The sequence below is a fragment of the Pagrus pagrus genome (genome assembly GCF_965226575.1).
Source record: "Pagrus pagrus genome assembly, chromosome: 4".
In the NCBI taxonomy this organism is placed as follows: Eukaryota; Metazoa; Chordata; class Actinopteri; order Spariformes; family Sparidae; genus Pagrus; species Pagrus pagrus.
The window spans coordinates 7,257,434-7,276,922 of record NC_140188.1 but is presented as its reverse complement, the minus strand read 5'-3'; the positions used below and the strand labels follow the sequence as shown (position 1 = coordinate 7,276,922).

General features: G+C 39.9%; 2 protein-coding genes across 4 annotated transcripts; both read right to left on the bottom strand.

Annotated features, from left to right (window-relative positions):
- Positions 1-429: 429 nt before the first annotated feature.
- Positions 430-8,060, bottom strand: fhdc4 (FH2 domain containing 4). Its single transcript, XM_084350379.1, has 12 exons — positions 7,970-8,060; positions 6,659-7,208; positions 5,608-5,669; positions 4,971-5,073; positions 4,744-4,829; positions 4,547-4,647; positions 4,378-4,448; positions 4,179-4,286; positions 4,015-4,085; positions 3,800-3,917; positions 3,546-3,710; positions 430-3,457 (listed from the first exon to the last, which is right to left on the bottom strand). Exons 2-12 carry the CDS (start codon positions 7,022-7,024, stop codon positions 2,165-2,167), a joined length of 2,544 nt encoding a protein of 847 aa, XP_084206505.1. The 5' UTR covers positions 7,025-7,208; positions 7,970-8,060; the 3' UTR covers positions 430-2,164.
- A 1,710-nt stretch (positions 8,061-9,770) lies between these two features.
- Positions 9,771-17,189, bottom strand: LOC311255550 (arfaptin-2-like). 3 transcript variants are annotated; one of them, XM_084350122.1, is made up of 10 exons: positions 16,939-17,189; positions 16,626-16,734; positions 15,359-15,467; positions 14,851-14,913; positions 14,217-14,303; positions 13,962-14,068; positions 12,879-13,100; positions 12,644-12,801; positions 12,358-12,532; positions 9,771-11,263 (listed from the first exon to the last, which is right to left on the bottom strand). In XM_084350122.1, exons 2-10 carry the CDS (start codon positions 16,722-16,724, stop codon positions 11,108-11,110), a joined length of 1,176 nt encoding a protein of 391 aa, XP_084206248.1. In that variant the 5' UTR covers positions 16,725-16,734; positions 16,939-17,189; the 3' UTR covers positions 9,771-11,107. The 3 variants fall into 3 exon arrangements, with proteins under 3 accessions (XP_084206248.1, XP_084206249.1, XP_084206250.1); XM_084350123.1 differs by lacking the exon at positions 14,851-14,913 and having other exon boundaries at positions 16,939-17,187; XM_084350124.1 differs by lacking the exons at positions 14,217-14,303; positions 14,851-14,913 and having other exon boundaries at positions 16,939-17,185.
- Positions 17,190-19,489: the final 2,300 nt, after the last annotated feature.

The window sequence follows — 19,489 nt, the reverse complement described above, 5'->3', positions numbered from 1 at the left end:
GTTCATGATATTGTCAGTCATTTTAGATGCTATTATTATACCACTGACAATTAATTTAATGGCTCATGTCAGAGTACGAGTAAGAACACCAAATCTTCTATGTGTACACTTTATATTAAACTGACAAATTTGCTGACCATGGCTATCCAATTTCAAATGAAAGTAGAAAAAAACCCCACTGCATTTATTTGCACAGTTCAGAACTACTAGCATGTATTGCCAGACATTAGATGACTCTGAAAGTGACTCTTAAACAATAGTTTTGTCTTCATTTTAAGTCTGATGAATCATTACACATTACAGACATTGTGGAGCTCTTTAAATATGTTGTTGATTTTCTATTTGAGAATATTAATAAATAAATGTAAGCTGTAAATACTCTTAGATGGATAGAAGAGTTACTTGGACACAGTGATTCTCTTACTGAAGACAGGTATTCATATACATTTATTTTCCACCCTCACTGATGAAAGAACAATTTGACAACTTAGATTTAGTGACAATACTATTTTCTCTGTAATTTTCTTGGATAACCATTTCAGTCTTAAATATATTTTACAACAAAGAAACATGAAAGGCATTCAGATCACTCTGATCGGTGACTAAATGAGAACAATACTAATAAATAGAAGGTCATTTCCATTACCTCATTATAACACTTAAGTCAGAAAGCTGAAAATAGTTCTAAAAAGCATAATATTGTACAACTCCTATGTCGGCCCATGCTGTGGCTCTCTGACCCATGTGAAGCGTGTGGAGACATTGGGGCCGTGCCCTGGCATTGCCACAAGCAGTGTACAGTGCTAAGTTCAGGGAGGTGGGTTCTTTACATTTTAATCTGCCACCTGGAGTTGGCCCTTTAACCATGATAATCTCTTCTCAAGTTAATTAGAGATCAGTACCCTTCACTTTGCCACTGACAGCCCATGGCTCAACTCTGCTCAGATACAGACTGCCTTTGTAACACTGACCCATTTAAGCCCAAAACAATGGCTGAATTGAGTAAGACCCTGAACGCATCCCTACAATCTGCATTTCTGATGCAATTCTGTGACAAGGACAGAGGAGGAAACTAGAGAGGCTACAAACAAAGATATTATCACTGTAAAATAGAAAAAAACAATACTGAATTCAAGCGCATGCAGCAAATAGTAATTTATCAATGTATCAAAAATAACAACCAAACCAAGAATTTACATGCAGTTCGACTTAACTATACTCTCTTATACTCAGACTCAACATTCATTTACTTTCTCAATACTTTCTGCAGGATTGTATATTTTAATCCAGGCAAAGAACACACACTGTATTAACACATTTATCCACCTGATGAGGACAATACCATGCTCTCAAAGAAATATTATTATGATTGGATGAAACACAATGAAAAAGTGTTTTACAGTGAGTGTGCCCATTGCTCTTTTGTTTACTAGACAATGTAGAGACTGCCTGGAAATCAACAACACCCCTATTTCCTGAGCAACAGTTTCACGTTTTACTGTTGCATTCTGCCATCTAGTGGCACAACATACACAATGGCCTTTCCTCATTTAAAAGACTCTCCAACCACCCACTTTCCTCAAACCTTCTCTCTGTCTCCTAACAACCTAATTATCAATTCACAATATTGACATTGAAAGTAACACTACATCATCACCAAGATGAGTTAAAGGTACAATATGCAGGAAAAATAACAATTCATCATACAAAAATAATCCATCTAAATCAGCAGAGATCTAGATCTTATTTTCTTAGCAATTTGCTGTTTGGGACGTTTCTGGGCGTCAACTTTTGGCAGTGATGTGTAGTCACCATACAATGCGGGTTGGGCAAACAGCGGACATGATGAAGCGTGCTTTTGGTTTCATTCACTCAAATCTGAACACACAGCACCTTCCAGCGAAGTTGCGCAGAGGTGTGCGGAAGTGTGGGGGTGTTTATTTGTGCTTTATAACGTTACAGCCATGAAACAATCACAAAATAGACTTTGCTCTACCACCACTGCTCTTTCTCTATCTCTTGAACTTTGAGCAGGGGAGTGGGGCAACTTTGAAAGCTACGTTTACAAACTGCAACAACAAATCCTGCATAGTATACCTTTAATTACAAGTAACACTAAAGTTACGTGTGCTTCCCTGACTTTAAATTTGATATCTTTCAAAGCTTATACACCGGAACCACTGCCCTTTTGGACAGTTTCCTTGCTGTTCTGCGCTTTGCTCATATCTCCAAGGCGTTTTAAAAAGCTCAAAAACAGTCCAGTGGTTTCAGTCTTAATCCATGCACTCTTGGGGGGAACATTTTCACTATTCCTCTGCACATGGTTGCCTGTGGGCTCCATAGATTTGCCCTCTTGGTTGTGCTGCCCAGGCCCGTTATCTGGAACATTGGTTATAGAAACATTTGGCTTGCTTTTCTTTTCTGATGATGGAGAATCCTGGTCTTGAGCACCAGATTTTTTAAAGTTTTGAGATACTTCAGAAAAGTCAAACACTTGTTTTGAGGGACTGTGTCCATCACCCTCTGCCTGCAGTGTCTCCTTTACTCTTGCTGCAGATTTAGGAGTTCTCATTGGAGGCTGAGCCCACACACTATCGTCCCCTTCCACAGTTTGAGGGACATTGGTAGGTAGAGTGTGACGGCGGCCAAGGTTACGCTTTGAGAAGGGCTGAGGAGCGAGCAAAAACGTAACTAATTCGTCGTTGGTTGGGTCTCCAGGATACCTCTCTGTTTCCTCGTCGAAGGTGCGTTGACGGGTTAAGACTTTACTTGCACCGGGAGATTTCTGATTTTCCAAAGAACAGTCCCCAGATGACACACTGCCACGGCTGTTCTGAAATCGCAAAACCTTTCTAGATGCTTCCCGCAACTTTTGGGCCTCCTCTTCATTATTGTCCTGCAGATCTTCTTCATCATCATCATCAGTGGCTGCTGAGAAAGATCTACATGAGGAGGAAATGCTGGTGGTCCTATTGGCTGGGTGTGTAAGACTTATAGGGTCCTCTTTTCTTTCCTCTTTTTTGAAAATGTCTGTCTCTTCTTCATGAGGAATGACAGTTGTTGCCTTGTTGTCCTCACTATTAGACTGGACTTTCTTTTGGGAAGAGTTATCTGCGAGTTCAGCTGCTGAATTCCACTCTTTTCTGCCAATCTCCTCAATTCTAGAAAAGCCTTTCTTTTCATTTCCAGTGGGGAGGTTTTCCTCTGAAATAATTTCTGATAGGCTCCCATTAGTGGGACTGCCACTCGTAGGGCTTCCATAAGAAGATGACGGCCTTCCTAGTTTCCTCCGAGATCCACGATTGGTAAGGAACCTCTGTAGTACGGACTCTAATGCAACTCCATCCATTTCCTTGTCTCTACTGGAGCAGGTAGCTGTGGACCTGCGCTTGGCAGCATTCTGCAATCTGTCTCTGTGTCTCCGCTGCAACTCTGCCACCTCTCGAGCCTTGTTTTCCTGCAAAACAAATTGCACAGTTAACAGATCAAATGGGAGTTGTTTTTCTGACCACAGCAAAGGAACACATGCCAATACACAAGCTTACCTGCATGGCCCGCATAAATCTCTCACAAAACGAGTTGAAAATGGAGCAACACTCATCCAGTTTGAATTTCTTTGGGTCTTCACAGAAGTACTCAGCCACAGAGTCACTCACTGACTGTAATTGCTGAAGATCACTCTCTGTTTCTGCCAAGTAGACCTCAGCCTCCTAAATGGAGTATAAATCAAAACATTAGAAGATCTAATCAACACCAACATTTACACAAACTGGAATTTCTCAAGAAAAGGCTTCCTCACCTTTAGGAAGTCCTCCATTTGTGCCTTTAGTTCCTCTTGTTTCAAGGCGTCTGCTTGAGCATCTTGTATTTTCTTTACCTGTCTTGCAAACTCTGCTTCAATTTCACCTTTATTTATTCTAAAGTAAAGGAAAAAAAGAAAAAATTCTGATGGTAGAACAAATAAAAAAGATGGTTAAAATATGCAGACTTTACCTTTAAAACAAGATTGATTACCTTGCTGCAGCTTCAACGTTTTTGAGTTGCTCTGTAAATGTAAGCAGGCCCGTGTCTGCCTTGTGAGCTTGCTGTGGTGAATAGGAAAGTTTGCATAAAAATCACATTTCACAAACATTTCGTGAGATACAGAAAATTGACCCTCAGTAATAAAAGCTACTTGCCATCACAACATAGTGCATAAGGTTCATCCCAGGTTTGTTTGCTTTGGTGTCTGCTAACTTCAACAGAGAAGCCATTCGGAAGCCAACTGCGCTGCCTGCATATCCACCCTGTGACCAAACAAAATAAATGAGACTCAGAGATAAACAAACAAAACAGGAAAGTCATCCAAGACACCACTTTCTCATGTTACACACTCACAGCATTCATGTAGTTTCCAGTCTTCAGCACCAGGCGAATGACAGAATGGAGACTGTCTGACTCCAACAGCTCTACAGGGAGACACACATGGTGAATTTGAAGTCTAAATATGCCTACAGCTATATTTTTTACTCAAAATCTGTTATGATTCTTCTTTAAGAAATCATACCCTGTCCAGCAGCTGTCAAAGTGCTGATGAATTCTTTCATTTCATCCATGAGGGGGAAGAATTCCTCTTTCAGCACCAGGCAGCTGAGGCGCTCTACATAACTAAATAATAACAAATACAAAGTTTCCAGTATTAGTCAATTACCACTGCCATTCAATATTTGCAATACATGATGTAATTACATTCAGGTAACTCACCTGGGAATCTTCACCAGCATTAGCATAAACAGATCTGCTTCGGGGAGAGCGTCGTGATCACCCTTAAAACTGTTCAGCTGTTTCTCCTGCATTCATTAAAGAGCCACAAATAATTTGACAAATATTAAAAACTGATTCGTCTATAGGTGAAATTACAAGCAACATGGTGGTGAGATTTGCAAAACACATTGGAAAGATTAAAAGATAGAAGCAGTTGGCACAAGTACCTCCCCTTCATCTGGCAGCATCTTGGACAGCTCCCTGAGTTTTCCAGAAGCAAAACTGAGATTACTTCCTGATTTTATTTCTTTAATCATGTCTTTTACAGGCCTGTGGAGAGAGGTGGAAAGACAGATAGGCTTCAGATATTTAGTCACCAGCGCGATTATACCACACTTTTGCATCTTTAGAAAGGTTGGGCTGCTGACACCAGCAAGCCTCTACCTGCTCAAATAGCTTTGCGAAATAGCTTCTGATGTCAGTCCTCAGATAAACACTGTACACGAGGATGATGGAATATCATTTGACAAGAAACATATATGACATTTTTGCTAGTTTGGACAAATGTTTTGAGGCATTAATAACAGCTGTACAGAAATATATTTACAGTATTTCCTGTTGGATCTGTTGCACATGCCAAGCAGCCTTCGGCAATACATTTACAATACACTGAGGCAACCTGTTGGAGCTGTAGAACAGTGTGGCTCAGACCTGCCAGGACATGTTGGCATTCAGAGGTTTGTGAGCATGAGGCAGCCATGTCGCAGATTAATTTGTCTGCCTCATCCTGTGTTGTTTAACGCTGAAACATGACAAATGTTGGGCAAAAACACTCACACCTTAAGTATATTACCACTGACTCACCGCTTGAATTGCTTCAGGAAAATTCCAACGTTCATGCTCCTCTTGGAGTTGAGGATTGAAACCTGGGAGTGGAAACAGACACATACCTGGATATAATCAGCTTGTCAGTTGCTAAGATCACTTCACTATTAGCTTGAGCAGTGTCTTTTGTATCACAGATACCTGACTTTTCCAAGCAGAGAGTTGAGTCCAAAAGGTTAAGAATTCTTTGAGTTGATTGTATTGAACGATCAGGGAATGATACCATTTTGCACAAGTGATACATTTTCTCTCTCTTGGAAAGAGGGACATAGGTCAACGCATGACCCACTACTGTTGGACACGTTACATCAGTTGCAGTTGCATCAGCATCTACAAAATAAATGCTCAGATTATATATTGAGAAACTTTTCTCTGTTTGTTTTGGGTTAACTCAAGGCCTTAGTATTTGATGACCTGGAAATGGGACTCAAGGATTGGTTGTTGTTGTTTGGTCTGAACATCAACAACCAATCGAACACCAACCCAATGTGTCAGTATTCGACAACCTAGGAATGAGACTCCAACAATCAAGCATCTTTCTTGTGATTCACCTACTGTGCCTTTAGTGCAATGAACGTCATTTGTTATAGTAGTTTGAATACAGAGCACAAGTAGGCTACTATACAGAATAGTGCTGTGTGAGGACACAATTAAAACCTCCTTCAGCAAACAGACATGAAAACAAGTGAGACTCCACCCTTGTATTGTATGATTCAAAATCAAAACAATGTTCTTCAGGCAGACATTACATCATATTTCTTATTACTTTTACACGTATTATTTTTCTCATAAGAGGGGAGTTCCCTAAAAATTATGACATGTGGAATGAGTTCAACATTGGAGATCTTTATTCGCATCTGCTGCAGAAGTGGTTTTAGCCGAGGGCAACATGTAAGAATGTTTCTTGTTTATCACAACTGCATACCTAGAAAGAAAAAATCAATCCAGGTCAAGAGACCTTGCCGCCATATCTCAGCATTTACACAACACACAAGTGTGACCCCTGTATCCTGTGTCTGGTTGTACTCACCATCTCCCCTCCTGAGGCAGCAGTGGGCAGGCCCCTCAGACTCTGGCGGTTCAGGGCCTTGAGTTTTTTCTGGTCCTGCTTGTGGCTGAACAGCTCCTCCATGTGATCAGTGTCCAGCTCATATTCCTCATCAGACTTATCTACTGTCCAGATGTTGTGCTTTCCTATCACACTGTGTTTTGGAAGGGTTTCCCAGTTGAAATTGCGCATCCTGGAGCTCCGGCGCCCACCTTTTCCAAAGAGGCCCGCGCCATGTGGTGGTGGAGGGGGGCCAAGCGCTGGAGGAGGAGGAGGAGGAGGGGGAGGGGGAGGAGGTGGTGGTGGAGGAGGAGGAGGTGGTGCAGCGGGAGGACCTCCTGGTTGCATCTTTTGTCAAGGAGCTGTCAGCAGGTTTGGGATGCTACCATGGTGTCAGTGACACATACGGCCGGGATTAAAGCCAATAAAGAATTGCAGTGAAATATAAGCTCCTCTGAATGACTGTTTACTGAGCTGAAGCCGGATGAAGGGACTTGTCCAAAATGTTGTCAGTCAGGATGATGCATTCAGACTGAAAGAAGCAGAGCAGGGTGGGGACAGTTACTAAAACTACTGTATACATTATGTGTGTGCGATAGTGTTTAGCAGTGGATAAAGCATTTACTTTCTCCATGGAGCTTAAAATTATAGTGGTTCTGTAAAGGGTTTTCAAAACATTCCTCCAAATCTATCGCAATACTACGGAAGCAAATTGCTGCCATACAGAAAAGACAAAAAATATTAACTTTATAACGTAAAAAGTGTGTTGTAGTGAAATGTTTTCACATTACTAATACATACGAAATGAATATCTGAACAACATTTCTTGTTGAAAAGTTTCATGTTATAAGATCATTTCACGTTATAACACGAAACGTTTTGGACACTTTATAACAATTCAAGTTATCACGTTATAACAGGAAATAGTATATTGTTAGAAGTTAAGAGTTTCTTGTTAGAATGTGACAAGTCAGTATGTTGTAATTGCACTTAAAAAAGGTGGAAAAACTTTGACAGCCAAAACTTTTCAAGTTGTAACTGCCACTTGAACATGTTAAAATCAGTCCAGCTGACTGAGTTAGTCACTCAGGGATCTTATTTGGCAAAAGAAAATATTATAGGCTTATGTGAATAAAACACATAATTGCAAATAGGCTAATAAAAAGTAAGTTGTAGCTTGGACGTCCGGTTTTATTCTGCATCCAGCTAACCGTAATCATCTATAAACTACTAAAACCACCATACAATGTTTGTTAATATACTAACATTACTGTCAGGTACAGGACAACTTACCTTTATTCTTGACTCAGCTGCTGTCCGATTATCCCTGTGTCCTTGTTCCCGGTGTTATCCCGTCGTCGTCGTGTTGAAACTCAGAAGCGGGCTAAACGGTGACATCAGTGTGGATAGCGCAAGAGCGGAGTGGCGCAACTACCTGCGTATGAGCGACACGCCCAGGTAACTCAAGGCCTTCCATGGCAGCCCACACCTTCAAGCAGGAGGAACTCTGGGATTGCTGAGGGTGTGTTGGCTGGAGTTTAGCCTCTGTGTTTTCTGCCTAGCTGTCATAAACCTATGTGAGCAGTCTACTGGATTCATAGACTGCTCCAGTGTGATTAACATCCTGACTGACAGGGAAAGATCATTGATTTCTTAAAGGTATTTGTTGTAGGCTTACCACTATCCCAAATACCCACTAAATTATACCATTAAGAAAACACTAAGAATCATTTCTTTTAGAGCTGGTGTTCTCGGCTGTCTTAGTGTTTTGTTTAGTTGGTAGAAATAAAAAGCATGGGAATTGAATAAATGAGTAACAGAATACAATCTTTGGTTAAACATTAAGCCATTTTACCAGCTCACACAATGCAATTTGTTTGAGTGTGGGCTGGTGGTCAGACTGGCCTTTAAATAGTCAATCAGCTGCAAGCACTTCAACTCTGCCCCAGAAATGATAAGCCCTTAGAATGATCGCTCCAATACCCTAATGCATTTGTATGCAAATCATTTGGTTTTCTACTCTAAAATACTGAGCGGAGTTCAACTTCTCAGCATAAAGCTACATTTTCTGAATAACCTTTTCTCATTAGTTCTTGTTTCTTCTTAAGTAAGTCAGATATTTTGTAAAATCAGCTACAATGCCCAACATATTGCTTGGGTAGGCAATTTTAAACTTTACGCATGTTAAGATTTCCTACCTTTACAATGTATATCTCGAAAGCTACAAAAAAAAGTATTAATGAACTAGCTGTTCACTAATGTATTCACTTAATCCAGGGGACAAATATTCAGAGACGACTGAAGGGAGGAATTCAATAGGAAATAAGCTCAATACTTAGGCTAGTCAGTCTGAGCTGCATGCCATTTGGAGATAAATTCAGAACTCAGACACTAAAGTACAGAGAGCAGATTAGGGTTGTGTTTGTTAAATCAATTTTGTTTCAATCTGATATTCTCCTTTTGATCTGAGAGCCTTCAGAAGCTCTATTCAGATGGAATTAGGTTTATTGGGAGGAAAGCTGGACAAGGGAATCATCATCAGATGATTTTAATGTGTTGTGTTGTCATGTTGGTAGGTTTTACCAGCTGCACACACCTGCAAAAAAAACACACATCCGGCTTCCTTAAGCTCCTGTCAGCTGCCCAGAAAATAACAGGCCAAACTCGTCTGGCCTTATTCAACATCCCTCAGATGCACATTAGGAGACTTACACACAGTAAATGCATACATGGGCCACAGGACGTGATGTGCATTTGGACTAACTAATAATGTCTACCACTGACAAATATTTTAATGCAAGGTATAACTAGGACAACTTAGGTATAACTTATGTGTTATGTGTTTAAAGGTTTGTTTTTACATCAGAAGTCTGTAAACACTGCTGGGATAAAGGAATCAGTTGTGTTTCTAACTTCATTATGACCTCAGTAGTTTTAGTGGGTGAACTTTTCTGAGGACTACTGTTACCAAGGAGACTAATCATTTCATGCAGAAAAAGGAGGTAGTGTTTCCAACTGCAGTAAAAACAAGGAAATGCTGCCAAAAGTATAGTGTGATGATTCTGAAATAAGATAATAAGTCATAGAAAGCAAGTTAGAGATATATCAGATTGTATTTTCATGTACATAATTACTGGTGCCATACATATTACATATATTGTGACTTTTCTGTACATAATCTGTGAGAGCTTCTCATATCAAACCGACAGATCTGTGTCAACTGCACAGTTAGGTGAAACAAAAAAACATCCAGCAGATTTTATTGGAAATGCAGAACAAGACAAAGACAATCAGCTGACTAGAACCTAAAAGAAATGGACATAACATTAACGTACAATGTTATGTACAAAAGTGGTAAATAAATAACACAAAATAAGAAAAGTGTACTCATACATTCTTTGAAGAGACACTGAAACTTGTATTGTAACCTAGAAAGCATGTATTCAGTATTCCTATTCACTGCACACTGGCGCCTCCTATTGAAACATTGTCAATCAACAACTGGCTACGTATTGCATTTGATTTTGATGTCTTTATGATAGTTGAGATGTATTTTTTACCGAAGCATCCAATAAATGGATTGATGCTGTGTCATAAGTGTTACATCTGTTTGTGAGGCTTGTTTCCTTGTGTAAACTCTGGATCCAACAAGACAGATACTTGCAACTGTGCTAGATTCATAATTACATAAAGTACCTGAAATTTAGGAGATCAAACTGATGAAGGATCATATATTAGGTTAGAGAAAATCACTATATTCACTATATATATTTTTTTCCCTTCTATGCTTATAAACTGTAAACTGACAGTTCAGGCGGGTATTCCACAAAGTCATTTTACAAACAAAGTGGGATAACTTTGACAATGATGTTATATCCTGATTTCTTTGATTTGAATCTGTAAAATGATGGTTCAGTCATGCATACTCATGAAAATAAATTTCAGAGGATATATCATAACATTTTTTACATTATCCCACTAACTTGGTAATCCTATTTGTGGAATTCCCCCCATGTGATATACTGTTCAAGAAAACGCTTTAGACAACATTAAAAAAACAACAACAAAATAATGCATGTGCAAAACTGCCAAGGGATATCTCCACAATAGAAGTCTATACTGTACATAAATAAGAAGTGATATCCATGTAAATGATTGTGCTACCTAAAGTATAAGAAAGTAACAAAAGGTCATTTTGTGGCTTAACAAAAAAATTCTAAATACAACTGAAAATGTTGTTCCATCTATTTCATAAGCGATACTGAAAAACCTTACAAAATAACTATCATGTTTTTCTTTATCACTGGCAGCTACTGCTCCTACAGTATTCTCCTTTACGCAATTAATTCTTGTCCGTCTAACCACAACGTCACATTCTTCACTGACCAGCGTGTCACTTTACATGTCAAACAGCTGAACCCTGAGCGCTCTTTACTGCTCCTCCAGCCAGGACGGCTTGTCTGATCCTGGGGGCTTTAACTTGACATTGAACTGTATGAGAGTTTGTTCCAACTGCTGCTGGTTGCCGGCAAAGTAGGCTGAGATGGCATTATGGAAGAGAAGCAGCTGCTTGTGCATCACCTTCACCTAGAAGAAAAAAAGAAGAGGAAAATTGTGCCATTATAAAACACAGTTTCAAGTGTCTAGAGGAAAGCACACAAACATCTAATAAGATTTACTTGCTGCTCGGATTAATTCCTGGGGATTCAATCTAAAAGCATCTTGCACATTACATGCCTCTAAGATGTCTTCCTAAAAGTGGAGCAGGCTTTTTAAGATATTTTTAGGCATTAGAAAGTCTTACAAACTGCGACTAATGTTGTAATCTTCTTGTTTTTCATTGATTTGGCAAAAACAGAATAACATTTTATGTCTTTAATCGGATCATCGTTGATCATTTTTAGTCTTGCCCTCTTTGTATTATTGTAATCTTGTTGTATGTACCTTTTATTTCTTTAATCATGCATAGTTATATTGAGGCAGATTCTAACCCATCTGCAATGACTTCAAAGCACTATGGGTCAACACCTTTTCAAATGTGCTGTCCAAATAAAGTGACTTGACTTGACTAACTAGTGTGGATGATGGGTCTGTATTTCATTTGACAAAATTGAGGCATTCTCGCTTTACTGTTATTACTGCAATTATCTATTGCAGGCATATGCTTGTCTGTGCACGAAGAAGTCTTCCTGCTTCCTTCGGTTTGACCTGGCCTTCCTAAATAGATGCATAATGGTAAAAAAGAAGATGGATTTCCTGCTTTAGTGAGGAAAACTACTGTTGCAGTACATAATAGTTGAAAGCAACAGTGAACACTGGACTAATTTAACACCGTAAACTAGGCATAATTGAACAAATGAAGATGATGTGAGACAGCCATGACCGATTGGAATGCTTCACAACACGCTCCATTTATTCTTAATACGTTGTTTAATTTTTCCACATTCAGAAAGCTGTCCAAAAGCCTCAAGCCAGTTTTTACTCTGACCACAAAAAAGCAGCACTGATGCCTGTGGTTGGGCGTGGTCAACAATGTGCACTGTTGCATCTGTAACCACATCTAACAGTGTTGTCACAGGGTCCTGGAGTCCACCTATACATCACTGCAGCAGCGTGAAAAGTTAAACCACTGGATCTCAGCAATAACAAAAACCTTTCAAATACAAAAGAAAACTACAAACCTTGTTTTCCTCCAAGAATTTGAGCTTGATGGTGACATCACTACGCAGCCGTTCATATTTGTCTCTGTGGACCTGGTAGTCATGCTGAGCCATCTCAATGCGGACCATGGCAGCTGCATCCCTCGGGCCCAAACTCATCTCCTCCAGATCAGAACGATAGGCATCAAACTCAAGTCTGCGTGCAAAAACAGTTGAGACTGTCACAGGCTCTTCTTTTCCAGGTGATCACCCTACAGACATTCAGATTATTTCTCAACTTCTTAAATAGGATGTCAGCATTTGTTACCTTGCATTTTCATACAGCTTGATGGTCATCAGGGTGTCCTCCATTGTTTTGTTGACTAGTGTGTTGATACCGGACACAAAGAAGTTGATGGCACCAAGCAGTGCCTCGCCATTCTTACACAACAGCTTTTGTGTTTCTGCATTGTACCCAAACTCGTCCTGTGGAGAAACACAGAAAAGCTTTTCCAGCTGACTTCAATTTTCAGGTTAGATTACACAGGGAGCTTTGGCAGTACCTGCAGCTCTGGGGATTTTTGGCTGAGGTCAGTGAAGGTGTCTCCTAGAGCCTGTTGTGTCTGCACCATGCTTTGAAAATGCATGGTTAGTGCCGTGGCCAGTCTTAAGATGTTTTCATACTTGCTCTTGGTGTCTCTTAACACGTCAATCTGAGCCTCCAGCTCCAGGTCGACTGTTCGTGAACCTCGTCCAAATCTCTCTGAGAACATCTGCTTTGTACACTGCAGAGTAGATATCAACACAGAGGACATTAAACCCAGCATTAGCAAAATCTGATGAAGTTAAGGTTGTATAAAATCATGTCGTCTCTATGACTAAAAAACCCACGTGGACCAAAGTGGGCACAGTAGATTTTTTGACAGCAAAACAAGTGAAGAACTACTCAAGGTCACCATTTCAGTCAAGTACATTATACTGGATATATGTGGTAATAATGAGGGATGCAAGGTATTGGATTATTGCCAATATTCATTATTTCCAACTCCTTTTGGCCAACTGCCAATGCAGATATGGATAGATGAGGAGGATTTTTCCCACCTAATTGCAGAGAACAATCAAGTCTCTCCTGTAGTAGAATTAACATATAATGCCAACTCTTATTGTGATGGCTGGCATATGCAGACTTTTAAAGATATTTTGCCCAGTGAATGTGTACACACATTCACTGGGCAAAATGAAAACAGTATTAGTCAAAGGTTCATATTGAGTGGAAATAATTACAGTGTGTTCAAAGTCTCTCACCTGCCTGTCATATCTGCAGAAATGTTTGTTTCTGACTGACACCGATATTTCATTTTAAGGGGGGCTTTGTTGCCCCAATAAGATGACCTGCTGATACTATTGTGCATACCTAGCAATTTAATAGAGTAATACAGGCAATATACTTAATAAACCTGACATAGGAACAACATGGGTAAGCATGGTAGCAAAGGATACCAAACATTTCCACATATGTATATTAAATGTCTCTTAAATGCTATACCATACAGTTTTATCATGGTAGTGCAATGAGGGATATACATACAGGCCCAACATATCTATTTTTATCAGAAAACAAATTATCTACATACAGTTCACGATACCTTGTATGTGTTGATGCCCCACTTCTTCACACCTTCCAATTTCTCGACTGCTACACCACGAGAAATTTCTTCAGTTGAATTACTCGTGTTAAGGTTCGACGACGACCCTTAAGGAGAAAAACATGAAGAAGAATTTACACTCTAATGCATGCTGTCCTATTAGGGTTTATTGTACAATGAAGGGGTTTACTGAATTAGCATGGGTCATGACAATGAGTGAGGACAGTATGGACATGGAGATGAGCCTGGTGATACCTGGGTGCTGGTCTGTGTGTTGGGCGAGTCGACTGGCTGCAGATTGACTTTTAGGCAAGCTAACACCCCTGGATTTCATGCGAATGTCTGAAATGAGCATGGTGATGATAAAAGGTGAGGATGAGAAGAGACATGGGGTGAAATGTGTGTCATAAAAGCAAAAGCTGCAGCTGAACAGCAGAGTATGTAGACTGAAAGAAAAATGTTAGTCTCTGTGGTGAAAGATACATAATGAGTTGGGAGTTAAAAGGTATTTGAAATAATCCACCATGCAGGTTTCTCATGCAAAATAGAGGGATTATTAGAGAAAATGAAAATGGACTTCATGGGATGAAAGGTAATTACCAGGCAATGACAAAACAGTCATCCAAAGTGCATTTTACAGTACAAACGAGGACATTCTTATCAGACAACATTTCAAGTGACAGCTGTGTAATTCATGTTAGTGCATCCCTAATTTTGAAAACTGCCAAAACGTTTCTTGTTGCTGAAGCTGTGAGTTGAAGAGGTACAAGCAAGGTTGCATACAACTCCCTTGGTCAAGCAACACCAAAACCTCTTCTAAGGGGCCAAAACAGACCAACATATAAAGGTTAACTTAGAAAACAAAAAAGTTGTCTGAATGCACAGCCACCTGGTCCTGCTGCAGGGGCTCGTCTTCTGTCCAGATACTCAGGGTTGAAGCGAATTGCAGGCCCTAAGGAATATGGATGTTCGTAATATGAACCAAGGAGCCTAGAGGTCAGCAACTCTTTAGTGACACATCAGAATACAAGGAGGTAAAGCTCTCTGTAGGGTTTCTTAAAGGGGTATAACTATCGACCTCTCTCAGTGAATTAAGGAATCGAAAAAACACTGACAAATCTTTGGCAAAGTGCAGGGCAGCCTGCAATCGACAATAGACAAAGTGTGTTTGGTTGTGTGAGAGTTGTGAAGCCAGAACCTGGCAGAGGACAGGGTCATGACAACCATATTACACTGAAGTAAAGTTATCATTTTAAGGTATGGTACAGTGACTCTTTCTTAATGCAATGAAAAAGCAATGACATCTTTGCAGTGCAAACTGTGTCGGTACTGTGAAGAATAAACAACAAAGCAAAACCTGTAAAGGAATGAATTCAGGTTTTCTAGCAGTGCCATACCTTTGATGCTGCTGGTAGGAATTATGCCCCCTGCAGGTCCTCCATAGCCTCCTGAGACAATGCTGGTTTCATTCAGGTTGGGTCCAGACACCATCACCTGCTGCAAATCCTGATGAGTTTACAACAAAATATTGGCAGTAAATATGGTTTAGAAGGCAAGAAATAGTCACATTTTTCATCATCTGCAGTATATACACCCGCTGTCCTTTCACATGCTTTTGTACATTACAGCCCTGACCAGTCACCATTCTTTGTTCCTTTACCAGTCTTTAATTTGTGTTGTCCTTATTCTTAGATGTATGTCTATGTGTGTGTAAACCATGCACAATATACTGTATTTTGGGCCTGATATCAGGAAATGTATATTATACTATTTATCGGTATTGGTGAAATTTTAGACAATAAATGTCCATGATAATATGAAGCCAAATTACTTTCATTGACTTAACAAGCACGGCATCTACATAAAGAGAAGAAAAAGAGCTGCATGCAATACATGTTCAGCAAGGGTTGCAAGGTGAAGGAAAAGGTCTACAAGTTTAAACACAACAACTCTTTGTTAGAGCTATGCAATATTAAATCATCCATCTTTGCTCACTACATCTTGGCCTTTCGTATCCTCAGGTGTGCATAAACTACAGATTAGAAACTAAGTTTTAAAACACAAAAAGGCTAATTGATTGGTTATCTTCTCTCAACTGAAAGTGAGTCATCCAAGTCAATACGTATGTAAGAAAACAAAAAGGAACCGACTCCCCGAGGAGGGCTTGATGCCGAAACGCATCAGAGTTTGTTTTGAAGGTCTCACATGACCATGCAGTGAAAATAATGCTGTTTTAGAAGTTTGAACAAGAGTGCATTGGAATTTTCTTATGATTTTCATGTGCTTTTTAATTATTTAATATGGTTGCCCTCAGTATCACTCACACAGACAGACACATTATTCATGTTCTGATACTGCAGCTTTCGCAGCCCTGTTAGGCTGTACCTAAACACAGTTCCATGCAAAAGGTCATATGACTAAAGCATCCTGTCAGATTGACTCCATGCTCTTAACACATCATTCCCAGTTGCAGCTACTACTGGTGACAGTAGCATAAAGCTACTGTACATAGCTGCAGGCCTATGCATTGTTAGGTAACAGATGGCCTAACAAGCCCATAATTCCTGGACTCTGCTGTCACGTGAAAAAAGACATAGAACAACAAGATGCCAATACAGCTTCGGTAGAAGGACACTATCAGTGATAAAAATGTGAGTGACTGACCTGCTCCAGGCTGTCATCCTCTGGCAGAGTCCCTGTGTCTCCATTGCTGTTAATGGGGATCTCCATGGTAGCAGCCTTACTCATGATACTGTCTGCCATAATGAAATATCTGCAAGACAGCACCAGACACTGACACATACAGATGGGCTCATGATTGTAGTTTAACAAAATGATAATCATTCAGTGTTCTAATCCACATCAACACAAAATACCAGCTTCCTCACATTGATGCTAACGTGGCTGGCTAATGTCAGCGGGTGCTGATGTGGCTGCTAGAGAGGCTACTACTTGACAGCTAACCTAGCTTCCTCACCACTGTAGCAGCCTGGTGTTGGAGGCAAGTCCAGTCGTCCGAGGGAGAAACAACACGTTGTTTGCACGGACAGCAGACTTGAAATGTCAAACACTTTCAACGGTGAAGCACCCTTGTCCTCAATTGTCATTCAGTGCTACATCCATGATGACTTTATCCCGCAACGCTCACGTTATCTGGCTGCAGCTTCCATAGACTTCAGTCAGAAAATCCCTGCATCCAGCAAGCTAACAGATTTAGTAGTACCACTTCGAAATAAAAGCTTGCGTGATATTTATTCCATTATAAGTCACATGGCTGGGCTTTAAAAGCAAAGCAACATGTAAGTAACGTTAAGTAACACGTATGATCTATGCTATTTAGCGTGTGTTGTTTAACAAGTTAGTAACTGGAAGCGTATACTGTGATTGCATGCTCTTATTTTGAAGAATAATACCTTTAACGTAGCATCATCGTAAAGCCTCCTCCCCCGCTCCATCTTCCACGTCGTGCAGTGCTGACGTAGCTTTATCCCTAAACTGCAGTACCACCCTGCTCCTGAAGATGTCACTAAGAACTCACTGACCATTACAAGGTAACCTCACATGTCAAACATACAGTAACTCCTCATCAGTAACTCCAACCCCACAAATGTAATGAGTATTAATCATTAGACAGTAGGGTTGTTGGGTCTCGCCTGTTACAGTGATTGCAATATCTCTTGAAATCAAATTGTATAAATACGGTCGTTTGTTTTGAGATGTGAGATAGACCTCGGTCTAGTAAACTGACCACACTTCTAATTATTTGCCTCATTTGTTTCAATCAGGGATGCAAGTGAAGTGCACATGGTCTCCAAATGTAGAAGTTGTTGTGTAATTACTCCAGCTCCGACAGAGAACCAACCCCTCACACCCACCCACAACGTATCCCGACACTCAAATGGTTAATGTTACATTGACATGCTGATTATCTGCGAGTGACAAATTTTCTAAAATCTCATTTTGAGAAATCTTTTTTCCCCTACGCGTGGCTTTTTCCTCATCATCATCCTCCTCCCTCTTTTCAAGCTTTTGCACATGACTGAATGTGACTACTGCATCCCCAAGATCAAAGACCCCAAATGATGAAGCTGGATTATTCATGTTTTCCCCCTAATCAACACATCAAAATGTCAAAGGCTATTTGACTGACATAATCTGCTTTTGATCCTCCTGCCAAAATTGAGTACAAAAAAGTACAAAACAAATATATGTTTACATGTCAGAACATCCTTAGTCATCAAGTTAAGCTTTTTTGATGTAGATCCATGTAGTGACCTCATGCAAACTTTCTGAAAATGACAATTTTTTTCAGAAACTTCTCTCTAAGCTTTACTTTCATTCCTTTTTGGTATGTGCAAATGAGTGTGACACCATGACTACCTTTGAAGAGAAGTGTCCCATTTGAACTATTCTCCCACTACCTGGTGGCAGGCAATTTGAAATAGGTAGCCTATAGAGACGTGCCTTTTGATGTGGTTTGACTCTTTAAACACTCTCAGGTCTTAAGGTACGGTCACATTAGTCTTCCTTACAGGAAACTGCCCTGCAGCAGCCACGAAATGGATGTGATATACGTATACGGGTAGTAAATGAATATGACCGGAGTTTTAACAAACTTTGGACAGTGTCAAAGAACGACGCTGCAGTCTGGTAACATCTAAACATGGTGATGCAACACACTACAAAAATACCTCATCAATTCCCAAACACATTGCATCAGTGTGCCTACTGGCCAACTTTGCACATCTTCATGGTCAGAGCTGAACAAAGGTTAACTGCAAACTGAAAGTAAAAACTGAAACAGCATGCTGTGTTGCCATATGTAGAATCTATCTTGGTGATCTGTTTTATTTAGAGTACAGTAAATCAGACAGTTCATATTATCTTTTCCATTGCACAGGTATCTCCACACACATTGTGTTGAGAAGTCAAGGCAAAAAACTTGATCTAAATTACTTTGGTACAAGAAAGAATCTGTTGTTTCACTTATAGGGCAAAGAAACAAGGCAAACACTGTTAACAGACCGACCCAGTTTTGGGTCATAATACCTATGCAAGTTTTGTTAATGAATGAGGCAGGCGCTTATGTCACAGAAAAGTTAAGGTAATGAAGGTTGATGCTGTTACTATCGTCTCAAAGCAAAAATACTTCAGTGTTTGGCCAGCTACTTTAGTTCCACTTTGGTGAGTGAATAATTGAAAGGGTATGTTTTGACTTACCATTTTAAAAGAGTGACTGACTCAACATCCTTCAGCTCCGGTACCTTTGACCTTCACATTATTCATGGGCCACAAACAGCCTGTCTGAATTTTAAAACCAGTTATTTTGTTTTTTGGAGTGGAGGTGAAGGAAATTGTGTGCAGCAGTTCCTTACTAGCATTTCACAAGATTTCAAGCTGCAATTAGGTACTTAAGGCTTATTAAAGAAGAGTTTAATCACAAATGAACCTACCTTTAAGCATGTTAATGTGATAAATATCACAGATGTAGCTTCGTAGCAGTCAGCAGTTTGATGTTTTAACAAGGT